The 25,466-nt window shown below is 47.3% G+C and overlaps 1 protein-coding gene across 6 annotated transcripts in view; it reads right to left on the reverse strand.

The window, feature by feature from the left end:
* LCA5L (lebercilin LCA5 like) overlaps positions 1 to 25,466 on the reverse strand; it is a 185,031-nt gene that overhangs the window by 59,516 nt on the left and 100,049 nt on the right. For 4 of the 6 annotated variants that reach the window (XM_063956580.1, XM_063956578.1, XM_063956577.1 and 1 more), the window contains one exon: positions 8,346 to 8,436. The exons of 1 other annotated variant lie outside the window; for it this stretch is intronic. In XM_063956580.1, the coding sequence (XP_063812650.1) occupies positions 8,346 to 8,436 (91 nt within the window). The remainder of the gene's footprint in view (positions 1 to 8,345; positions 8,437 to 25,466) is intronic. One more of the 6 variants, XM_063956579.1, reaches the window with a different exon arrangement.

Raw genomic sequence — 25,466 nt, forward strand, 5'->3', positions numbered from 1 at the left:
ATTTTGTAGAAGCCTGGGAGGACTTTTGCTCCTGGGAGCTAGCCAACGCAGGTGTTCTTTTCCCTTTACCCTTACCTCTGGCAAGGAAAGAGGAGCCACGACCTCTTCTGGCCTTATGCGACCGAAAGGACTGCATCTGATACTGTGGAGTTTTCTTTTGCTGTTGGGGAACAAAAGGTAAAAATGTAGATTTACCTGCGGTAGCTGTGGCAACCAGGTCCGCGAGCCCCTCCCCAAACAACACTTCACCCTTGTAAGGTAAAACCTCCATATGTTTCTTGGAGTCTGCATCACCCGTCCATTGGCGGGTCCATAGAGCTCGCCTCGCAGAAATAGCCATTGCATTGGCTATGGAACCGAGCAGGCCAACGTCTCTTTGAGCGTCCCTCATAAATAAGACTGCGTCTTTAATGTGGGCTAATGTTAATAAAACGGTATCCCTGTCTAGGGTATCAAGGCCCTCTGACAAGGTATCTGTCCATGCAGCAACTGCGCTACATACCCATGCCGATGCTATTGCCGGTCTGAGCAAAACACCTGTATGCACATAAACAGACTTTAAAGTAGTCTCCTGTCTGCGATCAGCAGGTTCCTTGTGGACTGCCGTGTCCGGAGACGGTAGCGCCACCTTCTTGAACAGGCGCGTTAAAGCCTTGTCCACCCTGGGAGAGGATTCCCAACGCACCCTGTCCTGAGCAGGGAAAGGATATGCCATAAGAATCCTTTTGGGAATCTGCAGTTTTTTATCTGGAGTTTCCCAAGCTTTTTTAAATAACTCGTTAAGCTCATGAGAAGGGGGAAAGGTTACCTCAGGTTTCTTCTCCTTATACATGCGCACCCTCGTGTCAGGGACAGAGGGGTCATCCGTGATATACAAAACCTCTTTCACTGCAATAATCATACACTGAATACCCTTTGCCACCCTTGGGTGCAATCTTGCATCATCATAATCGACACTGGAATCAGAATCCGTGTCGGTATCAGTGTCAGCTATTTGGGATAGGGGACGTTTTTGAGACCCCGACGGGCCCTGTGACCCAGCCCAATCCGTGGATTGACCCCCAGCTTTTTTCCTGGACTCTGCCAGGTCCAGTCCCTTATGTAAAGAGGCCACACTTGCATTTAACATATGCCACATGTCCATCCATTCATGAGTCGGCGTCGCCGACGGAGACACACCACTCATTCGCTCCACCCCCTCATTGGACGAGCCTTCCGCCTCAGACATGCCGACACGCACGTACCGACACCCCCACACACACAGGGATATGTCTATAAGGGGACAATTCCCCAACAAGGCCCTTTGGAGAGACAGAGAGAGAGTATGCCAGCACACACCCAGCGCTTACAGATACTGGAAAATAACCCAGATAGCACTTTTATCACCAATCAATGTGTAATACACTCACTGCGCCTTGAAAATGCCCCCCCCCCCCTCTTTTCCAGCCCTCTGTCACCGAGTTCAGCAGGGGATAGTCCGGGAAGCCAGCTTCTCTGCAGCGTTCTGTGGAGAAAATGGCACTCTTAGTGCTGAGGGTCAAGCTACGCCCCCTCCAGCGGCGGGCTTTGGTCCCGCTGTAATTTTTAAAAAAATGGCGGGGGATCTCTACATTTACTGCCCAGCAGCCTAATGTGTCCTGAAAAGCCAGTCCGGAGTTTTATTGTTGCCCAGGTTCCCCCCCTGCGCCCTACACCCATCAGTGTCTGTACTGTGTGTGTAGTGTGTGGGAGCGCTTACCTCAATGAAGAACTGAAGTCTTCTGCCGCCTTGAAGTCTTCTTTTCTTCTTATACTCACCCGGCTTCTATCTTCTGGCTCTGCGAGGAGGGCGGCGGCGCGGCTCCGGGACGAACGGCGGGGTGAGACCAGTGTTCCGACTCCCTCTGGAGCTGTCCAGTAGCCTAAGAAGCAGAGCCCATCATTTAAGTAGGTCTGCTTCTCTCTCCTCAGTCCCACGATGCAGGGAGCCTGTTGCCAGCAGTGCTCCCTGAAAATAAAAAACCTAACAAAATTCTTTATTTAGAGAAACTCTGTAGAGTACTGCACCCTATCTCCTCTGGGCACAAAATCTAACTGAGGTCTGGAGGAGGGGCATAGAGGGAGGAGCCAGTGCACACCCATACTAAAAGTTCTTTATAGTGCCCATGTCTCCTGCGGAGCCCATCTATACCCCATGGTCCTTACGGAGTCCCCAGCATCCTCTAGGACGAAAGAGAAAAGAACATTAAAAAATTAGGAAGAAACAAAACACTCTCATTTGGAACTTATGGTAATGGTTCCAATAAATATATCCCAAACTGTATTTATCTAATCTACATAATTATCCTAAACTTGAAAGAGAAATATGATAGTTTTAGGTACTATCAAAGGGTGGATTGTTAATGGCAAAATAAAAATTGAAAGAAGACAATTGAATCTGTGATATATTGTATTGTCTATATTCGTAAACATTCATATATACAGTATTTGCAAACATTTCTTGTATTCACGATCATTTGCAGTTATGCTAGGTACACACTGGTGATATATTGGCCGTTAAATTGAATGGAAGATGACTTCCTGCCCCGCCCTCCATGCTGTGATCATCTTCCACCTGCAGCTCTGTTCTGACCCCAGCTAAATCCTCTTTTTACGGCTGTTTTACAGCCTCCAGCTCGCCTCCAAGGACCTACAGAGTCTCCCCCGGCTCCTCTGCCCTGTATGGAGAGGTTTCTTACCCCCTCAGATGCCGGGAAAAGCACAAAGAAATAGCGCTGACCGGCACCCATCTGAATCCAAGATGGAGCCCACGAATGCACAGCCGGGACCTGGGCTGCTCTCCACAGAGGAAAGTCTCTCCTCTCACACCCCTGCAGGTACCTCTGATGCTTATATTACTTATTGGCAAGTGGTACATGCAATTGCTGAAGCTATGGAACCGATGTTTAAAAAACACACAGATGCCTTCCAGAAGAGCATAGCTGCAATTGGGGGTCAGGTGCAAAAGCTGGCTGAAAGTGTGTACACTACTGAACATACTGCTGAGAATAATTGCCAAGATCTGCACACTTTAAAAACGAACTTTTCTGCATTGCAGAAGTATCATTTCCAGCTACTTTTGAATGTTGACTACCTAGAAAATAGGTTGAGAAGAAAAAACCTCCAGGTCGTGGGGTTACCGGAGACTTTAAAAGGACCTGATCTCTTTAAGTTTCTCAGCGTGACCCTTCCTCAATTACTGGGTATACCTGTTGGTGGTCCGGACCTCATTATTGAAATAGCACACCGCTTAGGCCCGCCGAGGAATACCCCGGATCACAGACAGTGAGTTGTTATATTTAAATGCCTTAACTATGTCCACAAAGAGCAGATCTGGTCTGCTTCCCGTAAGCACTGGAATCTGTCCTGGGGCGGACATAAGCTGCTGATTGTTCAAGACTTTTCTACAGAAGTCACTAGGGCTAGAAAATCGTTCTCTCCTGTCTGTCAGTCTCTGATACAAAAAGGCTGCAAGTTTGGTCTCCTGTTCCCGGCTCGTCTCCGGATTTACGCTGGTGATGGCTTCACTGATTTCACATCTGCCCCTGACGCGGAGAATTATCTACAGGAATTGGACGCATCTTCTCGTGCTGAGTCTCCTGCGTCACTGGCTTTAATTGCTGCTGATTGATTATTCTGATCCTATTTTTGGTCCCTGTTTTCGCTACTCTCCTTACAGCCTGCTATACATAGGTTTTTCTTTAGAGGCGACTCTACTGACGTTTGTTTCATCTACAGCTGGGTGTCATTAGGAGCTATGAAGCAGGACACTTGGCGGAGCACTTAACACTGTGCTAAGCGAAAGTTCACGGTTTGCTATTTGGGCAGTATGCATGTCATGCTGCCGTGTTTTGTTTATTCTCTGTACTATATGTATGCTTTTCTCTTCTGTTTGTACTTCTCTCCCCCCTGTGCGTCTCTCTTCTTCTGTTCTTCCCTATCCCATTCCCACCCCCCTACGTGGCTGGCAAATATATGTTCTGGGGCTCCTCTCTATGTAGACCATGATACTGTTTCCCTTTATGTTAGGTCAACTGTATACTCTGTGTACTCTCTATATGCTTTAATATGTTCTTATGGCTCAATTTAAATTAGGCATTTGGAACATTGGGGGATTTAATTCCCCCATTAAACGTAAAAAAATACTGTTGTATCTGAATAAACTGCACTTAGGGGGTCATTTCGACTTGATCGCACGCTAGCTATTTTTTGCAGCGCTGTGATCAGGTCAAAACTCGGCAAAATTGCCTTACTACATGCAAACTGAAAGATGATTCCTAAGCATTTCCTATTGAGCCCATTGTTTAGAGACACCTATACCGCTTGGTGAACAATTAATCGAAGGATTAAACGTAATTGGAAATTTACTCCCTTTATTCCTATATGTGGTAATCCACTGTTCATCCCGGCCTTGGAGAATGGGACTTTTACAGTTTGGAAACAACACGGTATAATGACCATTAAAAATGTGTTTGACCCTGGAGGGGATATTAAATCCTTCCAATCCCTTAGGGAAGAGTATGACATTTCCAATACCTCCTTTTACATGTACCTACAACTGCGCCATTATGTACAGTCCCTACCTTCTTTCTCTTCTTCCACGCTAGCCAGCGACCCCTTAGTACAACTTATCAGCTCATTGCAGACCCATTCTTATCATACTAAAATGTTGGTTGGCCTGTTAGCTGTTAATAACCATGTTACTGTGTGGAGGGCAACATATGACAGTTGGTCGAAGGATATCCCCTCCTTCCCCAAATCCACATCCGAGTTTTAAACAGTGCCTATATTTCTCAATATCAAAGGAGTCATCTGGTAGATGCAGAATCTGGACACTGCCATAAATGCAAATCACCCAAGGCATCTTTCTACCATAATTTTTGGCAGTGTCATAAGATCGCTCAATTTTGGAATAAAGTTGTGGTCTACATTAATAGACTTTTTTCATTGCAGCTTAAACCAGACCCTTTGGCCCTCCTCTGCTTATATTTCTGTAACTGGAATCTAGGCCCTCATGGTAACTCTATTATGCCTTTGCTTGTAATTAGTATAACTGCCGCCAGAAAGACTATCCTTTTGCATTGGATTGATAAACGCCCACCCTTTCTATCTTCAATGCAACAACTTCTGCTTGAAATATTATATTATGAAAGAAGGGCGGCCTTCCCTGATGTAGAAAAGGGGAAATTAAATTTTTACAAGAAATGGGGCTCTTTCATTGAATCCCTACCTCCACAAATGCAATCTCAAATACTACAGGCATTTGACTCCACCAGCTGGTTTATGCTAACGCAGCTTTCTTAAGGGATTTGTCTTATAAATGGCAATGTATAACATGTACTCCCTCCTCTGATTCTTCTTATTTGTTTGACTGCCTACCATATCAAGATACTATGTTATTATTGCTCTGATCTATTGTATATCCCATTCTGGAATCTTTGTTCATAGTTTGTCTGTTTACTTGCCACTACCCCCCACCCCTCTTCTCCCTCTTGTGTCCCCCCTTCCCCTCTCTTGTTCTCTTTGTGTTCCTCTCACTGTTTGTTGGGTCTTTATATATTTCATTTCTTGGCACGCTCTCAGGTTATTGGTTAGTGGAATAGCCTCCCATCAGAGGTGGTAGAGGCTAAGACAGTGGAGCAATTTAAACATGCATGGGATAGACATAAGGATATCCTTAAAGAGAAATAAAGATCAACCAAGGTTAGAAAAAAAAAAAAGGTAAAAAAAAAAAAGGGGGGGGGGCAGACTAGATGGGCCAAGTGGTTCTTATCTGCCATCAAATTCTATGTTTCTATGTTTCTAAAGTATTCTTCCAACTTTAAGTTGAGCCTGACCTACTGTTCTTTTCCTGTATATATTATGTATGCCACTTTTTATTCTTTACAGGGATGGATGGTGTATTTTTTACAAATGTGGACTTTATATTTCGTTTAGCCTCATCATCGGACTTCTTGGCATACGTATTATATGGACAAATTTGAGCTACTTGCTTGCTCTGTTAGCCCACATTGTGCCTACTTTAAAGACCTGACCCACTGCCCTGTATTGTATTGCTTTTCCTTTTTTGTATCTTGTGATATGATGTTTGCTGAAAACTCTTAATAAACAGATTTGTTAAAAAAAAAAATTGCATGGCAGATATATCGTGGGCGTATTGGCGGGTGTGTACCAGCGATATGTCTGTGAACGACTTCGTCCACAGACATATCACGTCGGCTCTGCAGCACGGCCGATGGTATCTGCAAATATATCAGCGCATGGTGCTGTGTGTACTTTACCATCCACATGGACTACGATTGGGAATAGTAACCTGTAGTGAGCACAGCGGTAGTGGAGCGAGGCACCTTGCCACGGCGACCGAAGCGAGGGGACACGTTACACTTATTGGAGTTCCACATGCTAATACAGAGAAAATAACATAAATATTTACTTAAAAACTGATGTCGATCTTTCCTGTGTCAACCTTTTGTCAACATCGACCTTTTGTAAATGTTGACCTTGCACATGTCGACCTTAGGGGTCGACCTAGACATTGTTGACCTAATAACTGTTGACATTATATAACACACCCATTTGATAATATCTGTAAATCATTTTTTTGTTAGAGGAATAAGTTCTAACAACATTGCCCCAGACACTTTACTACACTTTGTGCTTCAGTGGGAGCGACACATGGGTGATAAACTGCAGCAATGTTGTACCTATGTATCAATAGAAAGTGGACATCGGACCTTTATGGAGACCTCTTTAGATGTCTTACAAAGAGCTTTATTAAGTGCTAGTCATCTGCATTGAGTATACTCTGCTGCCCATTGTGGATTGGGAACCATTTGGCAGATATTATGGACATCCCAAAAGCGGCGATGCTTTTGCATTTCAGGAGTAACTCCCGGCCAGCGCAGCTCCTGCGGCTGGCCGGGAGAACATCTTCGCTGCCCAGGTCGCAGCGGCTGCGTGTCACGCCATGCAGCCGCAGCGGCCCGTCCCCCCAATGGTCCGGCCACGCCTTCTTAATGCCGCCGTCCAGCCCCCTCCCGCCCAGCGACTGCCTCTGCCTGTCAATCAGGCAGAGGCGATCACTACGGTACAACGGCCTTCGGCCGTCCAGCATGCGTCGGCGCATGCGCAGATCCGAACCGATCGCTGCGCTGCTATAAACTGCAGTGAGCGATCGGGTGAGAATGACCCCCATTATCTTTTGACAGCACAACCTATGTTCCTGACATCTGTTGCCTGGTAGTCATCCTCGCCTCCTCCTCTCTTCCACTCCCATATTCAATCTGTAGCACAACACTGTTGCTTCCACCTTTGCAATATCTCTAGAATCAGTCCCATCGTCACCATGGACACCAGCAAACTCCACTTGTCATTTGCCGCCTAGATTACTGCAATCTCCTACTCTCCGGCCTTCCTCTCGCTCATCTGTCCCTAATACAATCTATAATTAATAAATACCTTGCCCCTCTGTGTCAGCCTTCCCCTTCTGCAAATTGCTTCACTGGCTCCCCATAGACCACAGAATACATAATAAATTCTCTACCCTCACTTATAAAGCCCTCAATCACTCCACCACCAACTACATTTCTGTACACACTCCCACTCTTTCTGCTTCTTTACTGACCACTGCCTCATCCCTAGCTCTGATCACCTCCTCTCTCTCATACAGCCTGTGCTGCCCCTATACTCTGGAACTGACCCCCTCAGACTTTCTGCAGCCTCCACACCTTCAAATGAGCCGATAAGACTCACTACTTCCTGCTAGCCCATCAGCCCGCATATCTCACTGCTCAGTTCCCCTGACCACCCACCTACCCTCTCATTCAGTTACTCCACTCCCTTAGACTGTAAGCTCCCATGGGTAGGGTCTTCTTCCTTCGCACCATTCTCCCAGCATAATCTGTGTCACCAGTATGCATATGTCCCCCGTTTTAATTTATCCCATCATTGAATTTGATCCTGTCTGCCCATTAGTAAGTATTGACTTACTGAGTGCTGTTTGCCTCCTCCCATCGCTGCTGCTTCAGCAAGCCTTTACCTACACCCCAGTGTCTTTGTTGGTTTTTATTGTGTTTATAAGTATCCTATATATTTTTGCAATGTGTACGTAGTTTTTATTATTGCTGTATGGCATTGTGGTCATCTTGTTGTAGCCTCTTAGTTGGTCCTGTTTATTATGTAGAACTGACAGATTACGTCTTATGTTCCATAGCTTTGACCCCTTATTGTCAGTATTTCATTGTATGTGGGTGTAGAATGTTAATTTATTTTCAGTACATTTTCTTTTGTATTGAACTGTGAATTAACAATCTAGAAATAACACATACCTCTCTTACCAAACAGGCTCTCATATTTATATAGGTCTCTTGGCATTCGATTGGCATATATATTTTTTATATCCAATTCTCTGTCCTTTTCCTTTAAAAATAAGATATACAAGAAAATTACATGACAACATTACTAGCATAAGTAGGTGTATCTTATATGGCGATCTGTTTTCCAGAAAACTGATAACCAGGATGATAAAAAAGTAAGTGATTGATAATGTTCTTTAATCATATCATTCACAGGGGTTGGTATCGTGTGACTGACATAACACAACTACATCCCCATTCACAGAATTATAATCACAGTACCAGTCACTACCTTCTACAGTCAGAAAAACACATAACACAACACATCCCCATTCACAGAATTATAATTACAGTACCAGTCACTACCTTCTACAGTCAGAAAAACACATAACACAACTACATCCCCATTCACAGAATTATAATTACAGTACCAGTCACTACCTTCTACAGTCAGAAAAACACATAACACAACTACATCCCCATTCACAGAATTATAATTACAGTACCAGTCACTACCTTCTACAGTCAGAAAAACACATAACACAACTACATCCCCATTCACAGAATTATAATTACAGTACCAGTCACTACCTTCTACAGTCAGAAAAACACATAACACAACTACATCCCCATTCACAGAATTATAATTACAGTACCAGTCACTACCTTCTACAGTCAGAAAAACACATAACACAACTACATCCCCATTCACAGAATTATAATTACAGTACCAGTCACTACCTTCTACAGTCAGAAAAACACATAACACAACTACATCCCCATTCACAGAATTATAATTACAGTACCAGTCACTACCTTCTACAGTCAGAAAAACACATAACACAACTACATCCCCATTCACAGAATTATAATTACAGTACCAGTCACTACCTTCTACAGTCACAAAAAGGATCTATATGAAGGTGAAAGAGAACAGAGAGATCCAACTGCTGCTTTGTGATGTCATGCGCCTAAAGAACCCTACTTTCTAGGTAATCCTGTAGATGTGCAGGCCAAGGTGACGCCATCTGTAGAGTGCATTGTCTGCTCTGGTTGGAGTTGGGGAGTATAGGGAATGTTACTAGCAAAGCATTGTATGCTAAGTAATGCACTTATTGAGGCTAATTCTCAGTTGGGAATAGCGCAAAAAAAGGTTTAACTTTGTACCTGGACACACTACGTTGCAATGGCTGCTTTTGCATGTAGCCCACAAATGATGGACCCCCTTTTTTTATTTTTTTTAGCTAGGACACGCCCCTCCAAATATAAATCCCTCTGCACACCTTAAAACTCCCCCACCTGCAGAGCAACATGGCTTTTGCCAAGGTGCAAAGGGCTTAATTCAAAGGTAGATGCTAAGCTGTGACTTCTTTTGCCGCTGCGTATGCAAAAATAAGAATTTACTTACCGATAATTCTATTTCTCATAGTCCGTAGTGGATGCTGGGAACTCCGTAAGGACCATGGGGAATAGCGGCTCCGCAGGAGACTGGGCACAAAAAGTAAAAGCTTTAGACTAGCTGGTGTGCACTGGCTCCTCCCCCTATGACCCTCCTCCAAGCCTCAGTTAAGATACTGTGCCCGGACGAGCGTACATAATAAGGAAGGATCTTGAATCCCGGGTAAGACTCATACCAGCCACACCAATCACACCGTACAACTTGTGATCTGAACCCAGTTAACAGTATGATAACCGTAGGAGCCTCTGAAAAGATGGCTTCCAACAATAAACAACCCGATTTGTTTGTAACAATAACTATATACAAGTATTGCAGACAATCCGCACTTGGGATGGGCGCCCAGCATCCACTACGGACTATGAGAAATAGAATTATCGGTAAGTAAATTCTTATTTTCTCTGACGTCCTAGTGGATGCTGGGAACTCCGTAAGGACCATGGGGATTATACCAAAGCTCCCAAACGGGCGGGAGAGTGCGGATGACTCTGCAGCACCGAATGAGAGAACTCCAGATCCTCCTCAGCCAGGGTATCAAATTTGTAGAATTTAGCAAACGTGTTTGCCCCTGACCAAGTAGCTGCTCGGCAAAGTTGTAAAGCCGAGACCCCTCGGGCAGCCGCCCAAGATGAGCCCACCTTCCGTGTGGAATGGGCTTTTACAGATTTTGGCTGTGGCAGGCCTGCCACAGAATGTGCAAGTTGAATTGTACTACAAATCCAACGAGCAATCGTCTGCTTAGAAGCAGGAGCACCCAGCTTGTTGGGTGCATACAGTATAAACAGCGAGTCAGATTTTCTGACTCCAGCCGTCCTGGAAACATATATTTTTAGGGCCCTGACTACGTCCAGCAACTTGGAGTCCTCCAAGTCCCTAGTAGCCACAGGTACCACAATAGGTTGATTCATGTGAAACGCTGAAACCACCTTAGGGAGAAATTGAGGACGAGTCCTCAATTCCGCCCTATCCGAATGAAATATCAGGTAAGGGCTTTTATAGGATAAAGCCGCCAATTCTGATACGCGCCTGGCTGAAGCCAGGGCCAACAGCATTACCACTTTCCATGTGAGATATTTCAAATCCACTGTGGCAAGTGGTTCAAACCAATGTGATTTTAGGAACCCTAAAACTACATTGAGATCCCAAGGTGCCACTGGAGGCACAAAAGGAGGCTGTATATGCAGTACCCCTTTGACAAACGTCTGAACTTCAGGCACTGAAGCCAGTTCTTTCTGGAAGAAGATCGACAGGGCCGAAATTTGAACCTTAATGGATCCTAATTTTAGGCCCATAGACAATCCTGCTTGCAGGAAATGTAGGAAACGACCCAGTTGAAATTCCTCCGTAGGGGCCTTCTTGGCCTCACACCACGCAACATATTTTCGCCAAATGCGATGATAATGTTTTGCAGTTACATCCTTCCTGGCCATGATCAGGGTAGGGATGACTTCATCTGGAATGCCTTTTTCCTTCAGGATCCGGCGTTCAACCGCCATGCCGTCAAACGCAGCCGCGGTAAGTCTTGGAACAGACAAGGTCCCTGCTGGAGCAGGTCCTTCCTTAGAGGTAGAGGCCACGGGTCCTCCGTGAGCATCTCTTGCAGCTCCGGGTACCAAGTTCTTCTTGGCCAATCCGGAGCCACGAGTATCGTTCTTACTCCTCTCCTTCTTATGATTCTCAGTACTTTTGGTATGAGAGGAAGAGGAGGGAACACATATACCGACTGGAACACCCACGGAGTTACCAGAGCGTCCACCGCTATTGCCTGAGGGTCCCTTGACCTGGCGCAATATCTGTCCAGTTTCTTGTTGAGACGGGACGCCATCATGTCCACCTTTGGTTTTTCCCAACGGTTTACAATCACTTGGAAGACTTCTGGATGAAGTCCCCACTCCTCCGGGTGGAGGTCGTGTCTGCTGAGGAAGTCTGCTTCCCAGTTGTCCACTCCCGGAATGAACACTGCTGACAGTGCTATCACATGATTTTCCGCCCAGCGGAGAATCCTTGCAGCTTCTGCCATTGCCCTCCTGCTTCTTGTGCCGCCCTGTCTGTTTACGTGGACGACAGCCGTGATGTTGTCCGACTGGATCAATACCGGTTGACCCTGAAGCAGAGGCCTTGCTTGACTTAGGGCATTGTAAATGGCCCTTAGCTCTAGGATATTTATGTGAAGAGACGTTTCCATGCTTGACCACAAGCCCTGGAAATTTCTTCCCTGTGTGACTGCTCCCCAGCCTCTCAGGCTGGCATCCGTGGTTACCAGCATCCAATCCTGAATGCCGAATCTGCGGCCCTCTAGAAGATGAGCCTTCTGTAACCACCACAGGAGAGATACCCTTGTCCTTGGAGATAGGGTTATCCGCTGATGCATCTGAAGATGCGATCCGGACCATTTGTCCAGCAGATCCCACTGAAAAGTTCTTGCATGGAATCTTCCGAATGGAATCGCTTCGTAAGAAGCCACCATTTTTCCCAGGACTCTCGTGCACTGATGCACTGACACTTGTCCTGGTTTTAGGAGGTTCCTGACTAGCTCGGATAACTCCCTGGCCTTCTCCTCCGGGAGAAACACCTTTTTCTGGACTGTGTCCAGAATCATCCCTAGGAACAGTAGACGTGTTGTTGGAATCAGCTGTGATTTTGGGATATTTAGAAACCACCCGTGCTGACGTAGCACTACCTGAGATAGTGCTACTCCGACCTCTAACTGTTCCCTGGACCTTGCCCTTATCAGGAGATCGTCCAAGTAAGGGATAATTAATACGCCTTTTCTTCGAAGAAGAATCATCATTTCGGCCATTACCTTGGTAAAGACCCGTGGTGCCGTGGACAATCCAAACGGCAGCGTCTGAAACTGATAATGACAGTTTTGTATCACAAACCTGAGGTACCCTTGGTGAGAAGGGTAGATTGGGACATGGAGATAAGCATCCTTGATGTCTAGAGATACCATATAGTCCCCTTCTTCCAGGTTCGCTATCACTGCTCTGAGTGACTCCATCTTGAATTTGAACCTTTTTATGTAAGTGTTCAAAGATTTTAGATTTAAAATTGGTCTCACCGAGCCGTCCGGCTTCGGTACCACAAACAGCGTGGAATAATACCCCTTTCCCTGTTGTAGGAGGGGTACCTTGATTATCACCTGCTGGGAATACAGCTTGTGAATAGCTTCCAATACTGCCTCCCTGTCGGAGGGAGACGTTGGTAGAGCAGACTTCAGGAACCGGCGAGGGGGAGACATCTCGAATTCCAATTTGTACCCTTGTGATACTACCTGCAGGATCCAGGGGTCCACTTGCGAGTGAGCCCACTGTGCGCTGAAATTCTTGAGACGGCCCCCCACCGTGCCCGAGTCTGCTTGCAGAGCCCCAGCGTCATGCTGAGGACTTGGCAGAAGCGGGGGAGGGCTTCTGCTCCTGGGAAGAGGCTGTATGGTGCAGTCTTTTTCCCCTTCCTCTGCCCCGGGGCAGGAACGAGCGGCCTTTTTCCCTCTTGCCCTTATAGGGACGAAAGGACTGGGTTTGAAAAGACGGTGTCTTTTTCTGCTGAGAGGTGACCTGGGGTAAAAAGGTGGATTTTCCAGCCGTTGCTGTGGCCACCAGGTCCGATAGACCGACCCCAAATAACTCCTCCCCTTTATACGGCAATACTTCCATATGTCGTTTGGAATCCGCATCACCTGACCACTGTCGTGTCCATAACGTTCTTCTGGCAGAAATGGACATCGCACTTACTCTTAGATGCCAGGGTGCAAATATCCCTCTGTGCATCTCGCATATATAGTAATGCATCCTTTAAATGCTCTGTAGTTAACAATATACTGTCCCTATCCAGGGTATCAATATTTTCAGTCAGGGAATCCGACCAAGCCACTCCAGCGCTGCACATCCAGGCTGAGGCGATCGCTGGTCGCAGTATAACACCGGTATGTGTGTATATACCTTTTAAGATATTTTTTAGCCTTCTATCAGCTGGTTCCTTGAGAGCGGCCGTATCAGGAGACGGTAACGCCACTTGTTTTGATAAGCGTGTGAGCGCCTTATCTACCCTAGGGGGTGTTTCCCAACGTGCCCTAACCTCTGGCGGGAAAGGGTATAGTGCCAATAATTTATTAGAAATCAGCAGTTTTTTATCGGGGGAAACCCACGCTTTATCACACACCTCATTTAATTCATCTGACTCAGGAAAAACCACTGGTAGTTTTTTCACACCCCACATAATACCCTTTTTTGTGGTACTTGTAGTGTCAGAAATGTGCAATGCCTCCTTCATTGCCGTGATCATGTAACGTGTGGCCCTACTGGACATTACGTTTGTCTTGTCATCGTCGACACTGGATTCAGTATCCGTGTCAGGGTCTGTGTCGACCATCTGAGGTAACGGGCGTTTTAGCGCCCCTGACGGTGTCTGAGACGCCTGAACAGGCACTAATTGATTTGTCGGCTGTCTCATGTCGTCAACAGTTTTTTGCAAAGTGCTGACATTGTCACGTAATTCTTTAATTACTACCATCCAGTCAGGTGTCGACTCCCTAGGGGGGTGACATCACTAACACAGGCAATTGCTCTGCTTCCACATCATTTTCCTCCTCATACATGTCGACACAATCGTACCGACACCCAGCACACACACAGGGAATGCTCTGATAGAGGACAGGACCCCACTAGCCCTTTGGGGAGACAGAGGGAGAGTTTGCCAGCACACACCAGAGCGCTATATATATACAGGGATAACCTTATATAAGTGTTACTCCCTGTTATAGCTGCTGTATTTATATATTAGCTGCCAATAGTGCCCCCCTCTCTGTTTTACCCTGTTTCTGTAGTGTAGTCTGCAGGGGAGAGTCAGGGAGCCGTCCTTCCAGCGGAGCTGTGAAAGAAAATGGCGCTTGTGTGCTGAGGAGAAAGGCTCCGCCCCCTTCACGGCGGCCTTTTCTCCCGCTTTTTTCAGGAAACTGGCAGGGGATAAATGCATCCATATAGCCCAGGAGCTATATGTGATGCATTTTATTTTAAACTTTTACTTCTAAGCAGCTCAGGAGAGCCACCTAGCTTGCACCCTTCTCGTTCGGGCACAAAAATCTAACTGAGGCTTGGAGGAGGGTCATAGGGGGAGGAGCCAGTGCACACCAGCTAGTCTAAAGCTTTTACTTTTTGTGCCCAGTCTCCTGCGGAGCCGCTATTCCCCATGGTCCTTACGGAGTTCCCAGCATCCACTAGGACGTCAGAGAAATTATGCTAATACTGCAGAAGATGGTCTAACTATTGAGAGGCCCACCAACTACAGCTTTAATCCACCGTGGTACGAACAAGGGCGCACCATCAAGCGGACATCGGCCACACCCTATTGTTGCTCAAAATGTCTGTTGGAATTTGGCCACCAGGTTCAAAGGAACTGCGTCTTCCGACGCAGTCCCTGACATCAGTACATCACCTGCAAGCCGCTCTTACCTTGTTGGGCTGCATGCGCAGATTATCTTGGATGCATGCGTATGAGTAAAACTTCGGACGTTGGCATCCCAGTCTGAATCAGTCCCAAAGTGACTTGCTTTTTTGCTTTACTCCCAACTCAGAATCAGCCCCTTGGATTATAACATTGAATAGACTGGTGGTACTACAAATTACCATACTCAGTATGTATAGTGAGAGGTGAAGTGCCCCTTTAAGCAAATGCCTCCATTCTTCCAACTTCCCAGCCAGGCATTCTCAATTTCCTGTTGAGTAATTACTTTCTGCAATATTTTTTTTTATCCATATCCATTAATCATACAAGTTTTATTATGTTCAGAAAGTGCTGTTCTAACTCCAAAAGAAGCAGCATCAATTGCTAAAGAGAGTGGTTAAGATAAAATGGAATATATGACGAGCGTACTCAGACACTCTGCCAAATCTTTTGACAAAGTTTGGAGCCCTTGGTTGGCATCTCAGCATGTACCTTCCCTTTTTTTCCGCTAATATCCCATATGGGGTCGAAATTATTTATTAAAGTTTTTTAAATTTTCCTTTTTTGGCGGTAATCTTCCGCACGGGGTCCCCACCATGGGGTCACTCCACTTTTCTCCTTCATCTGTTCTTTCTCTTTCTTTTTCTCTATTTCTCTGACGTCCTAGTGGATGCTGGGAACTCCGAAAGGACCATGGGGAATAGCGGCTCCGCAGGAGACTGGGCACAAAAGTAAAAGCTTTAGGACTACCTGGTGTGCACTGGCTCCTCCCCCTATGACCCTCCTCCAAGCCTCAGTTAGATTTTTGTGCCCGAACGAGAAGGGTGCACACTAGGTGGCTCTCCTGAGCTGCTTAGTGAAAAAGTTTAAGTATAGGTTTTTTATTTTCAGTGAATCCTGCTGGCAACAGGTTCACTGCACCGAGGGACTAAGGGGAGAAGAAGCGAACTCACCTGCGTGCAGAGTGGATTGGGCTTCTTAGGCTACTGGACATTAGCTCCAGAGGGACGATCACAGGCCCAGCCATGGATGGGTCCCAGAGCCGCGCCGCCGGCCCCGTTACAGAGCCAGAAGACAGAAGAGGTCCGGGAAATCGGCGGCAGAAGACGTCCTGTCTTCAATAAGGTAGCGCACAGCACCGCAGCTGTGCGCCATTGCTCTCAGCACACTTCACACTCCGGTCACTGAGGGAGCAGGGCGCTGGGGGGGGCGCCCTGAGACGCAATAAAAACACCTTATATGGCAAAAAATACATCACATATAGCTCCTGGGCTATATGGATGCATTTAACCCCTGCCAGTTTTTCCTTAAAAAAGCGGGAGAAAGGCCGCCGAGAAGGGGGCGGAGCCTATCTCCTCAGCACACTGGCGCCATTTTCCCTCACAGCTCCGTTGGAGGGAAGCTCCCTGACTCTCCCCTGCAGTCCTGCACTACAGAAACAGGGTAAAACAAGAGAGGGGGGGGCACTAATTTGGCAGATAAATCAATACAGCAGCTATATAAGGGAAAAACACTTATATAAGGTTATCCCTGTATATATATAGCGCTCTGGTGTGTGCTGGCAAACTCTCCCTCTGTCTCCCCAAAGGGCTAGTGGGGTCCTGTCCTCTATCAGAGCATTCCCTGTGTGTGTGCTGTGTGTCGGTACGTTGTGTCGACATGTATGAGGAGGAAAATGGTATGGAGGCGGAGCAATTGCCTGTAATAGTGATGTCACCCCCTAGGGAGTCGACACCTGACTGGATGGTCTTATGGAAGGAATTACGTGATAGCGTCAGCACTTTACAAAAGACTGTTGACGACATGAGACAGCCGGCAAATCAGTTATTACCTGTACAGGCGTCTCAAACACCGTCAGGGGCTCTAAAGCGCCCGTTACCTCAGATGGTCGACACAGACCCAGACACGGACACTGACTCCAGTGTCGACGGTGAGGAAACAAACGTATTTTCCAGTAGGGCCACACGTTACATGATCACGGCAATGAAGGAGGTTTTGAACATTTCTGATACTACAAGTACCACAAAAAAGGGTATTATGTGGGGTGTGAAAAAACTACCCGTAGTTTTTCCTGAATCAGATGAATTAAATGAGGTGTGTGATGAAGCGTGGGTTTCCCCCGATAAAAAACTGCTAATTTCTAAAAAATTATTGGCATTATACCCTTTCCCGCCAGAGGTTAGGGCGCGTTGAGAAACACCCCCTAGGGTAGATAAGGCGCTCACACGCTTATCAAAACAAGTGGCGTTACCGTCTCCTGATACGGCCGCCCTCAAGGAACCAGCTGATAGGAAGCTGGAAAATATCCTAAAAAGTATATACACACATACTGGTATTATACTGCGACCAGCAATCGCCTCAGCCTGGATGTGCAGTGCTGGGGTGGCTTGGTCGGATTCCCTGACTGAAAATATTGATACCCTGGACAGGGACAGTATATTATTGACTATAGAGCATTTAAAGGATGCATTTCTATATATGCGAGATGCACAGAGGGATATTTGCACTCTGGCATCAAGAGTAAGTGCGCTGTCCATTTCTGCCAGAAGAGGGTTATGGACGCGACAGTGGTCAGGTGATGCGGATTCCAAACGGCATATGGAAGTATTGCCGTATAAAGGGGAGGAGTTATTTGGGGTCGGTCTATCGGACCTGGTGGCCACGGCAACGGCTGGGAAATCCACCTTTTTACCCCAGGTCACCTCTCAGCAGAAAAAGACACCGTCTTTTCAGGCTCAGTCCTTTCGTCCCCATAAGGGCAAGCGGGCAAAAGGCCACTCATATCTGCCCCGGGGCAGAGGAAGGGGAAAAAGACTGCAGCAGGCAGCCTCTTCCCAGGAACAGAAGCCCTCCCCCGCTTCTGCCAAGTCCTCAGCATGACGCTGGGGCCTTACAAGCGGACTCAGGCACGGTGGGGGCCCGTCTCAAGAATTTCAGCGCGCAGTGGGCTCACTCGCAAGTGGACCCCTGGATCCTGCAGGTAGTATCTCAGGGGTACAAATTGGAATTCGAGACGTCTCCCCCTCGCCGGTTCCTGAAGTCTGCTTTACCAACGTCTCCCTCCGACAGGGAGGCGGTATTGGAAGCCATTCACAAGCTGTATTCCCAGCAGGTGATAATCAAGGTACCCCTCCTACAACAGGGAAAGGGGTATTATTCCACGCTGTTTGTGGTACCGAAGCCGGACGGCTCGGTGAGACCTATTTTAAATCTGAAATCCTTGAACACTTACATACAAAGGTTCAAATTCAAGATGGAGTCACTCAGAGCAGTGATAGCGAACCTGGAAGAAGGGGACTATATGGTGTCTCTGGACATCAAGGATGCTTACCTCCATGTCCCAATTTGCCCTTCTCACCAAGGGTACCTCAGGTTTGTGGTACAGAACTGTCACTATCAGTTTCAGACGCTGCCGTTTGGATTGTCCACGGCACCCCGGGTCTTTACCAAGGTAATGGCCGAAATGATGATTCTTCTTCGAAGAAAAGGCGTCTTAATTATCCCTTACTTGGACGATCTCCTGATAAGGGCAAGGTCCAGGGAACAGTTAGAGGTCGGAGTAGCACTATCTCAGGTGGTGCTACGTCAGCACGGGTGGATTCTAAATATTCCAAAATCGCAGCTGATTCCAACAACACGTCTGCTGTTCCTAGGGATGATTCTGGACACAGTCCAGAAAAAGGTGTTTCTTCCGGAGGAGAAAGCCAGGGAGTTATCCGAGCTAGTCAGGAACCTCCTAAAACCAGGCCAAGTGTCAGTGCATCAATGCACAAGGGTCCTGGGAAAAATGGTGGCTTCTTACGAAGCGATTCCATTCGGCAGATTCCACGCAAGAACTTTTCAGTGGGATCTGCTGGACAAATGGTCCGGATCGCATCTTCAGATGCATCAGCGGATAACCCTGTCTCCAAGGACAAGGGTGTCTCTCCTGTGGTGGTTGCAGAGTGCTCATCTTCTAGAGGGCCGCAGATTCGGCATTCAGGACTGGGTCCTGGTGACCACGGATGCCAGCCTGAGAGGCTGGGGAGCAGTCACACAGGGAAGAAATTTCCAGGGCTTGTGGTCAAGCATGGAAACGTCATTTCACATAAATATCCTGGAACTAAGGGCCATTTACAATGCCCTAAGTCAAGCAAGGCCTCTGCTTCAGGGTCAGCCGGTGTTGATCCAGTCGGACAACATCACGGCAGTCGCCCACGTAAACAGACAGGGCGGCACAAGAAGCAGGAGGGCAATGACGGAAGTTGCAAGGATTCTACGCTGGGCGGAAAATCATGTGATAGCACTGTTAGCAGTGTTCATTCCGGGAGTGGACAACTGGGAAGCAGACTTCCTCAGCAGACACGACCTCCACCCGGGGGAGTGGGGACTTCACCCAGAAGTCTTCCACATAATTGTGAACCGTTGGGAAAAACCAAAGGTGGACATGATGGCGTCCCGCCTCAACAAAAAACTAGACAGATATTGCGCCAGGTCAAGGGACCCTCAGGCAATAGCTGTGGACGCTCTGGTAACACCGTGGGTGTACCAGTCAGTGTATGTGTTCCCTCCTCTGCCTCTCATACCCAAGGTACTGAGAATCATAAGAAGGAGAGGAGTAAGGACTATACTCGTGGCTCCGGATTGGCCAAGAAGGACTTGGTACCCGGAACTTCAAGAGATGCTCACGGAGGACCCGTGGCCTCTACCTCTAAGAAAGGACCTGCTCCAGCAGGGACCCTGTCTGTTCCAAGACTTACCGCGGCTGCGTTTGACGGCATGGCGGTTGAACGCCGGATCCTGAAGGAAAAAGGCATTCCGAATGAAGTCATCCCTACCCTGATCAAAGCCAGGAAGGATGTAACTGTGCAACATTATCACCGTATTTGGCGTAAATATGTTGCGTGGTGTGAGGCCAGGAAGGCCCCTACAGAGGAATTTCAACTGGGTCGTTTCCTGCATTTCCTGCAAACAGGACTGTCTATGGGCCTAAAATTAGGATCCATTAAGGTTCAAATTTCGGCCCTGTCGATTTTCTTCCAGAAAGAACTAGCTTCAGTTCCTGAAGTTCAGACGTTTGTCAAGGGGGTACTGCATATACAGCCTCCTTTTGTGCCTCCAGTGGCACCTTGGGATCTCAATGTAGTTTTGGGGTTCCTAAAATCACATTGGTTTGAACCACTCACCACTGTGGACTTAAAATATCTCACATGGAAAGTGGTAATGCTGTTAGCCCTGGCTTCAGCCAGGCGTGTCTCAGAATTGGCGGCTTTATCCTATAAAAGCCCTTACCTAATTTTTCATACGGACAGGGCAGAATTGAGGACTCGTCCTCAATTTCTCCCTAAGGTGGTTTCAGCGTTTCACTTAAACCAGCCTATTGTGGTACCTGCGGCTACTAGGGACTTGGAGGATTCCAAGTTGCTGGACGTAGTCAGGGCCCTGAAAATATATGTTTCCAGGACGGCTGGAGTCAGAAAATCTGACTCGCTGTTTATCCTGTATGCACCCAACAAGCTGGGTGCTCCTGCTTCAAAGCAGACTATTGCTCGTTGGATTTGTAGTACAATTCAGCTTGCACATTCTGTGGCAGGCCTGCCACAGCCAAAATCTGTAAAAGCCCATTCCACAAGGAAAGTGGGCTCATCTTGGGCGGCTGCCCGAGGGGTCTCGGCTTTACAACTTTGCCGAGCAGCTACTTGGTCAGGGGCAAACACGTTTGCTAAATTCTACAAATTTGATACCCTGGCTGAGGAGGACCTGGAGTTCTCTCATTCGGTGCTGCAGAGTCATCCGCACTCTCCCGCCCGTTTGGGAGCTTTGGTATCATCCCCATGGTCCTTTCGGAGTTCCCAGCATCCACTAGGACGTCAGAGAAAATAAGAATTTACTTACCGATAATTCTATTTCTCATAGTCCGTAGTGGATGCTGGGCGCCCATCCCAAGTGCGGATTGTCTGCAATACTTGTACATAGTTATTGTTACAAAAATCGGGTTATTATTGTTGTGAGCCATCTTTTCAGAGGCTCCTCTGTTATCATGCTGTTAACTGGGTTCAGATCACAAGTTGTACGGTGTGATTGGTGTGGCTGGTATGAGTCTTACCCGGGATTCAAAATCCTTCCTTATTGTGTACGCTCGTCCGGGCACAGTATCCTAACTGAGGCTTGGAGGAGGGTCATAGGGGGAGGAGCCAGTGCACACCAGGTAGTCCTAAAGCTTTTACTTTTGTGCCCAGTCTCCTGCGGAGCCGCTATTCCCTATGGTCCTTTCGGAGTTCCCAGCATCCACTACGGACTATGAGAAATAGAATTATCGGTAAGTAAATTCTTATTTTGTTTCCCATACTTTGTCCTCTTACGGTTCACTTTACCGTTATGTGTGAGCATACTCTTTTCTCTACAAATAAAATGGATCACTCAGTTGAGTGTAATGATTTCGTTTATTGCAAATCTTCTTGCTATGTGAATTTCTGTAACTGTTATACATTATTTTTTTTGTACTGCACTGTGATCTTTTCAATAAAAAGTTTATTAAAAAAAACCAACAACAACAAGTAAATATTGTATACGTATGGTATGCATCAAACCATGCCATAGCAGAGGCAGGAGAGGTGGTTCCACTTTGCATGGGGGAAGCATGACTGATGGTTGGTACCCTGTGTGCTCTGGCTAGTCCCCAGTGCAAGAGCCCCGGACACTGGGACAGACTGAGTGCCTCTGCCAGGTGGTTAAGAAGAAGCAAGATGCTTTAGTTCAGGGTTGAAAATGCAGAAACTGCTCATGATGACCACTTGTCAGGGTTAAAGAAGTTATGGTAGTTATAACATAATACTTGGTCCTCATGGAGCCCCAACTGTGCGTGTTTTCAAGTTATCCGCAGGAACAGTGGCTTCAAGGGGGGGGAGTGGGTACAAATTACCTGGGCCCGGGCTGCTGGGCCCCCCAAATATACCTGTGCTGTGGCCAGCTGATGGCACCATCTTCTTGGTGATATCTTCAGGAAGATGGTGCCGCACATATGGGTAAATGTGTGAAGCAGTGATAAGAGTGGAGAAGTGAGCCAGTGGAGAAGTTGCCCATGGCAACCAATCGGCTGCTCTGTATAAATTTATAGTATGCAAATGATAAATGTTACTTCAGTGCTGATTAATTGCCATGGGCAACTTCTCCCTTGCCTCACTTATCCACTCTTATCACTGCTTCATACATTTACCCCATAGAAAGCAAAGACTCTGGAACTGTGTCAGAGTCTTTGATCTCTAGTGACCAGCATCATCTTCCCAATTATCACTGGGAAGATGGCGTTGTCTGGGGAGGAGGGAACCGCTTCCAGATCAAGTAAGGTAGGAAGCGGGTGCCCTCCCCCCTGCCCCGTGTTAAAACTAGAGATGTGCACCGGAAATTTTTCGGGTTTTGTGTTTTGGTTTTGGGTTCGGTTCCGCGGCCGTGTTTTGGGTTCGAACGCGTTTTGGCAAAACCTCACCAAATTTTTTTTTGTCGGATTCGGGTGTGTTTTGGATTCGGGTGTTTTTTTCAAAAAAACCTAAAAAACAGCTTAAATCATAGAATTTGGGGGTCATTTTGATCCCAAAGTATTATTAACCTCAATAACCATAATTTCCACTCATTTTCAGTCTATTCTGAACACCTCACACCTCACAATATTATTTTTAGTCCTAAAATTTGCACCTAGGTCGCTGGATGACTAAGCTCAGCGACCCAAGTGGCCGACACAAACACCTGGCCCATCTAGGAGTGGCACTGCAGTGTCAGGCAGGATGGCCCTTCCAAAAAATACTCCCCAAACAGCACATGACGCAAAGAAGAAAAAAAAGAGGCGCAATGAGGTAGCTGTGTGAGTAAGCTAAGCGACCCTAGTGGCCGACACAAACACCTGGCCCATCTAGGAGTGGCACTGCAGTGTCACGCAGGATGGCCCTTCCAAAAAACACTCCCCAAACAGCACATGACGCAAAGAAAAAAAGAGGCGCAATGAGGTAGCTGTGTGACTAAGCTCAGCGACCCAAGTGGCCGACACAAACACCTGGCCCATCTAGGAGTGTCACTGCAGTGTCACGCAGGATGGCCCTTCCAAAAAACACTCCCCAAACAGCACATGACGCAAAGAAAAAAAGAGGCGCAATGAGGTAGCTGTGTGACTAAGCTCAGCGACCCAAGTGGCCGACACAAACACCTGGCCCATCTAGGAGTGGCACTGCAGTGTCAGGCAGGATGGCCCTTCCAAAAAATACTCCCCAAACAGCACATGACGCAAAGAAAAAAAGAGGCGCAATGAGGTAGCTGTGTGACTAAGCTCAGCGACCCAAGTGGCCGACACAAACACCTGGCCCATCTAGGAGTGGCACTGCAGTGTCACGCAGGATGGCCCTTCCAAAAAACACTCCCCAAACAGCACATGACGCAAAGAAAAAAAGAGGCGCAATGAGGTAGCTGTGTGAGTAAGCTCAGCGACCCTAGTGGCCGACACAAACACCTGGCCCATCTAGGAGTGGCACTGCAGTGTCAGGCAGGATGGCCCTTCCAAAAAATACTCCCCAAACAGCACATGACGCAAAGAAAAAAAGAGGCGCAATGAGGTAGCTGTGTGACTAAGCTCAGCGACCCATGTGGCCGACACAAACACCTGGCCCATCTAGGAGTGGCACTGCAGTGTCAGGCAGGATGGCCCTTCCAAAAAATACTCCCCAAACAGCACATGACGCAAAGAAAAAAAGAGGCGCAATGAGGTAGCTGTGTGACTAAGCTCAGCGACCCAAGTGGCCGACACAAACACCTGGCCCATCTAGGAGTGGCACTGCAGTGTCAGGCAGGATGGCCCTTCCAAAAAACACTCCCCAAACAGCACATGATGCAAAGAAAAAAAGAGGCGCAATGAGGTAGCTGTGTGACTAAGCTCAGCGACCCAAGTGGCCGACACAAACACCTGGCCCATCTAGGAGTGGCACTGCAGTGTCACGCAGGATGGCCCTTCCAAAAAACACTCCCCAAACAGCACATGACGCAAAGAAAAAAAGAGGCGCAATGAGGTAGCTGTGTGACTAAGCTCAGCGACCCTAGTGGCCGACACAAACACCTGGCCCATCTAGGAGTGGCACTGCAGTGTCAGGCAGGCTGGCCCTTCCAAAAAACACTCCCCAAACAGCACATGACGCAAAGAAAAATGAAAGAAAAAAGAGGTGCAAGATGGAATTGTCCTTGGGCCCTCCCACCCACCCTTATGTTGTATAAACAGGACATGCACACTTTAACCAACCCATCATTTCAGTGACAGGGTCTGCCACACGACTGTGACTGAAATGACGGGTTGGTTTGGACCCCCACCAAAAAAGAAGCAATTAATCTCTCCTTGCACAAACTGGCTCTACAGAGGCAAGATGTCCACCTCATCATCATCCTCCGATTCATCACCGTGTACATCCCCCTCCTCATAGATTATCAATTCGTCCCCACTGGAATCCACCATCACAGCTCCCTGTGTACTTTGTGGAGGCAATTGCTGCTGGTGAATGTCTCCATGGAGGAATTGATTATAATTCATTTTAATGAACATCATCTTCTCCACATTTTCTGGAAGTAACCTCGTACGCCGATTGCTGACAAGGTGAGCGGCGGCACTAAACACTCTTTCGGAGTACACACTTGTGGGAGGGCAACTTAGGTAGAATAAAGCCAGTTTGTGCAAGGGCCTCCAAATTGCCTCTTTTTCCTGCCAGTATACGTACGGACTGTCTGACGTGCCTACTTGGATGCGGTCACTCATATAATCCTCCACCATTCTTTCAATGGGGAGAGAATCATATGCAGTGACAGTAGACGACATGTCCGTAATCGTTGGCAGGTCCTTCAGTCCGGACCAGATGTCAGCATCAGCAGTCGCTCCAGACTGCCCTGCATCACCGCCAGCGGGTGGGCTCGGAATTCTGAGCCTTTTCCTCGCACCCCCAGTTGCGGGAGAATGTGAAGGAGGAGATGTTGACAGGTCGCGTTCCGCTTGACTTGACAATTTTCTCACCAGCAGTTCTTTGAACCCCTGCAGACTTGTGTCTGCCGGAAAGAGAGATACAACGTAGGTTTTAAATCTAGGATCGAGTACGGTGGCCAAAATGTAGTGCTCTGATTTCAACAGATTGACCACCCGTGAATCCTTGTTAAGCGAATTAAGGGCTCCATCCACAAGTCCCACATGCCTAGCG

This window comes from Pseudophryne corroboree, chromosome 2, assembly GCF_028390025.1.
Source record: "Pseudophryne corroboree isolate aPseCor3 chromosome 2, aPseCor3.hap2, whole genome shotgun sequence".
Lineage (NCBI taxonomy): Eukaryota > Metazoa > Chordata > Amphibia > Anura > Myobatrachidae > Pseudophryne > Pseudophryne corroboree.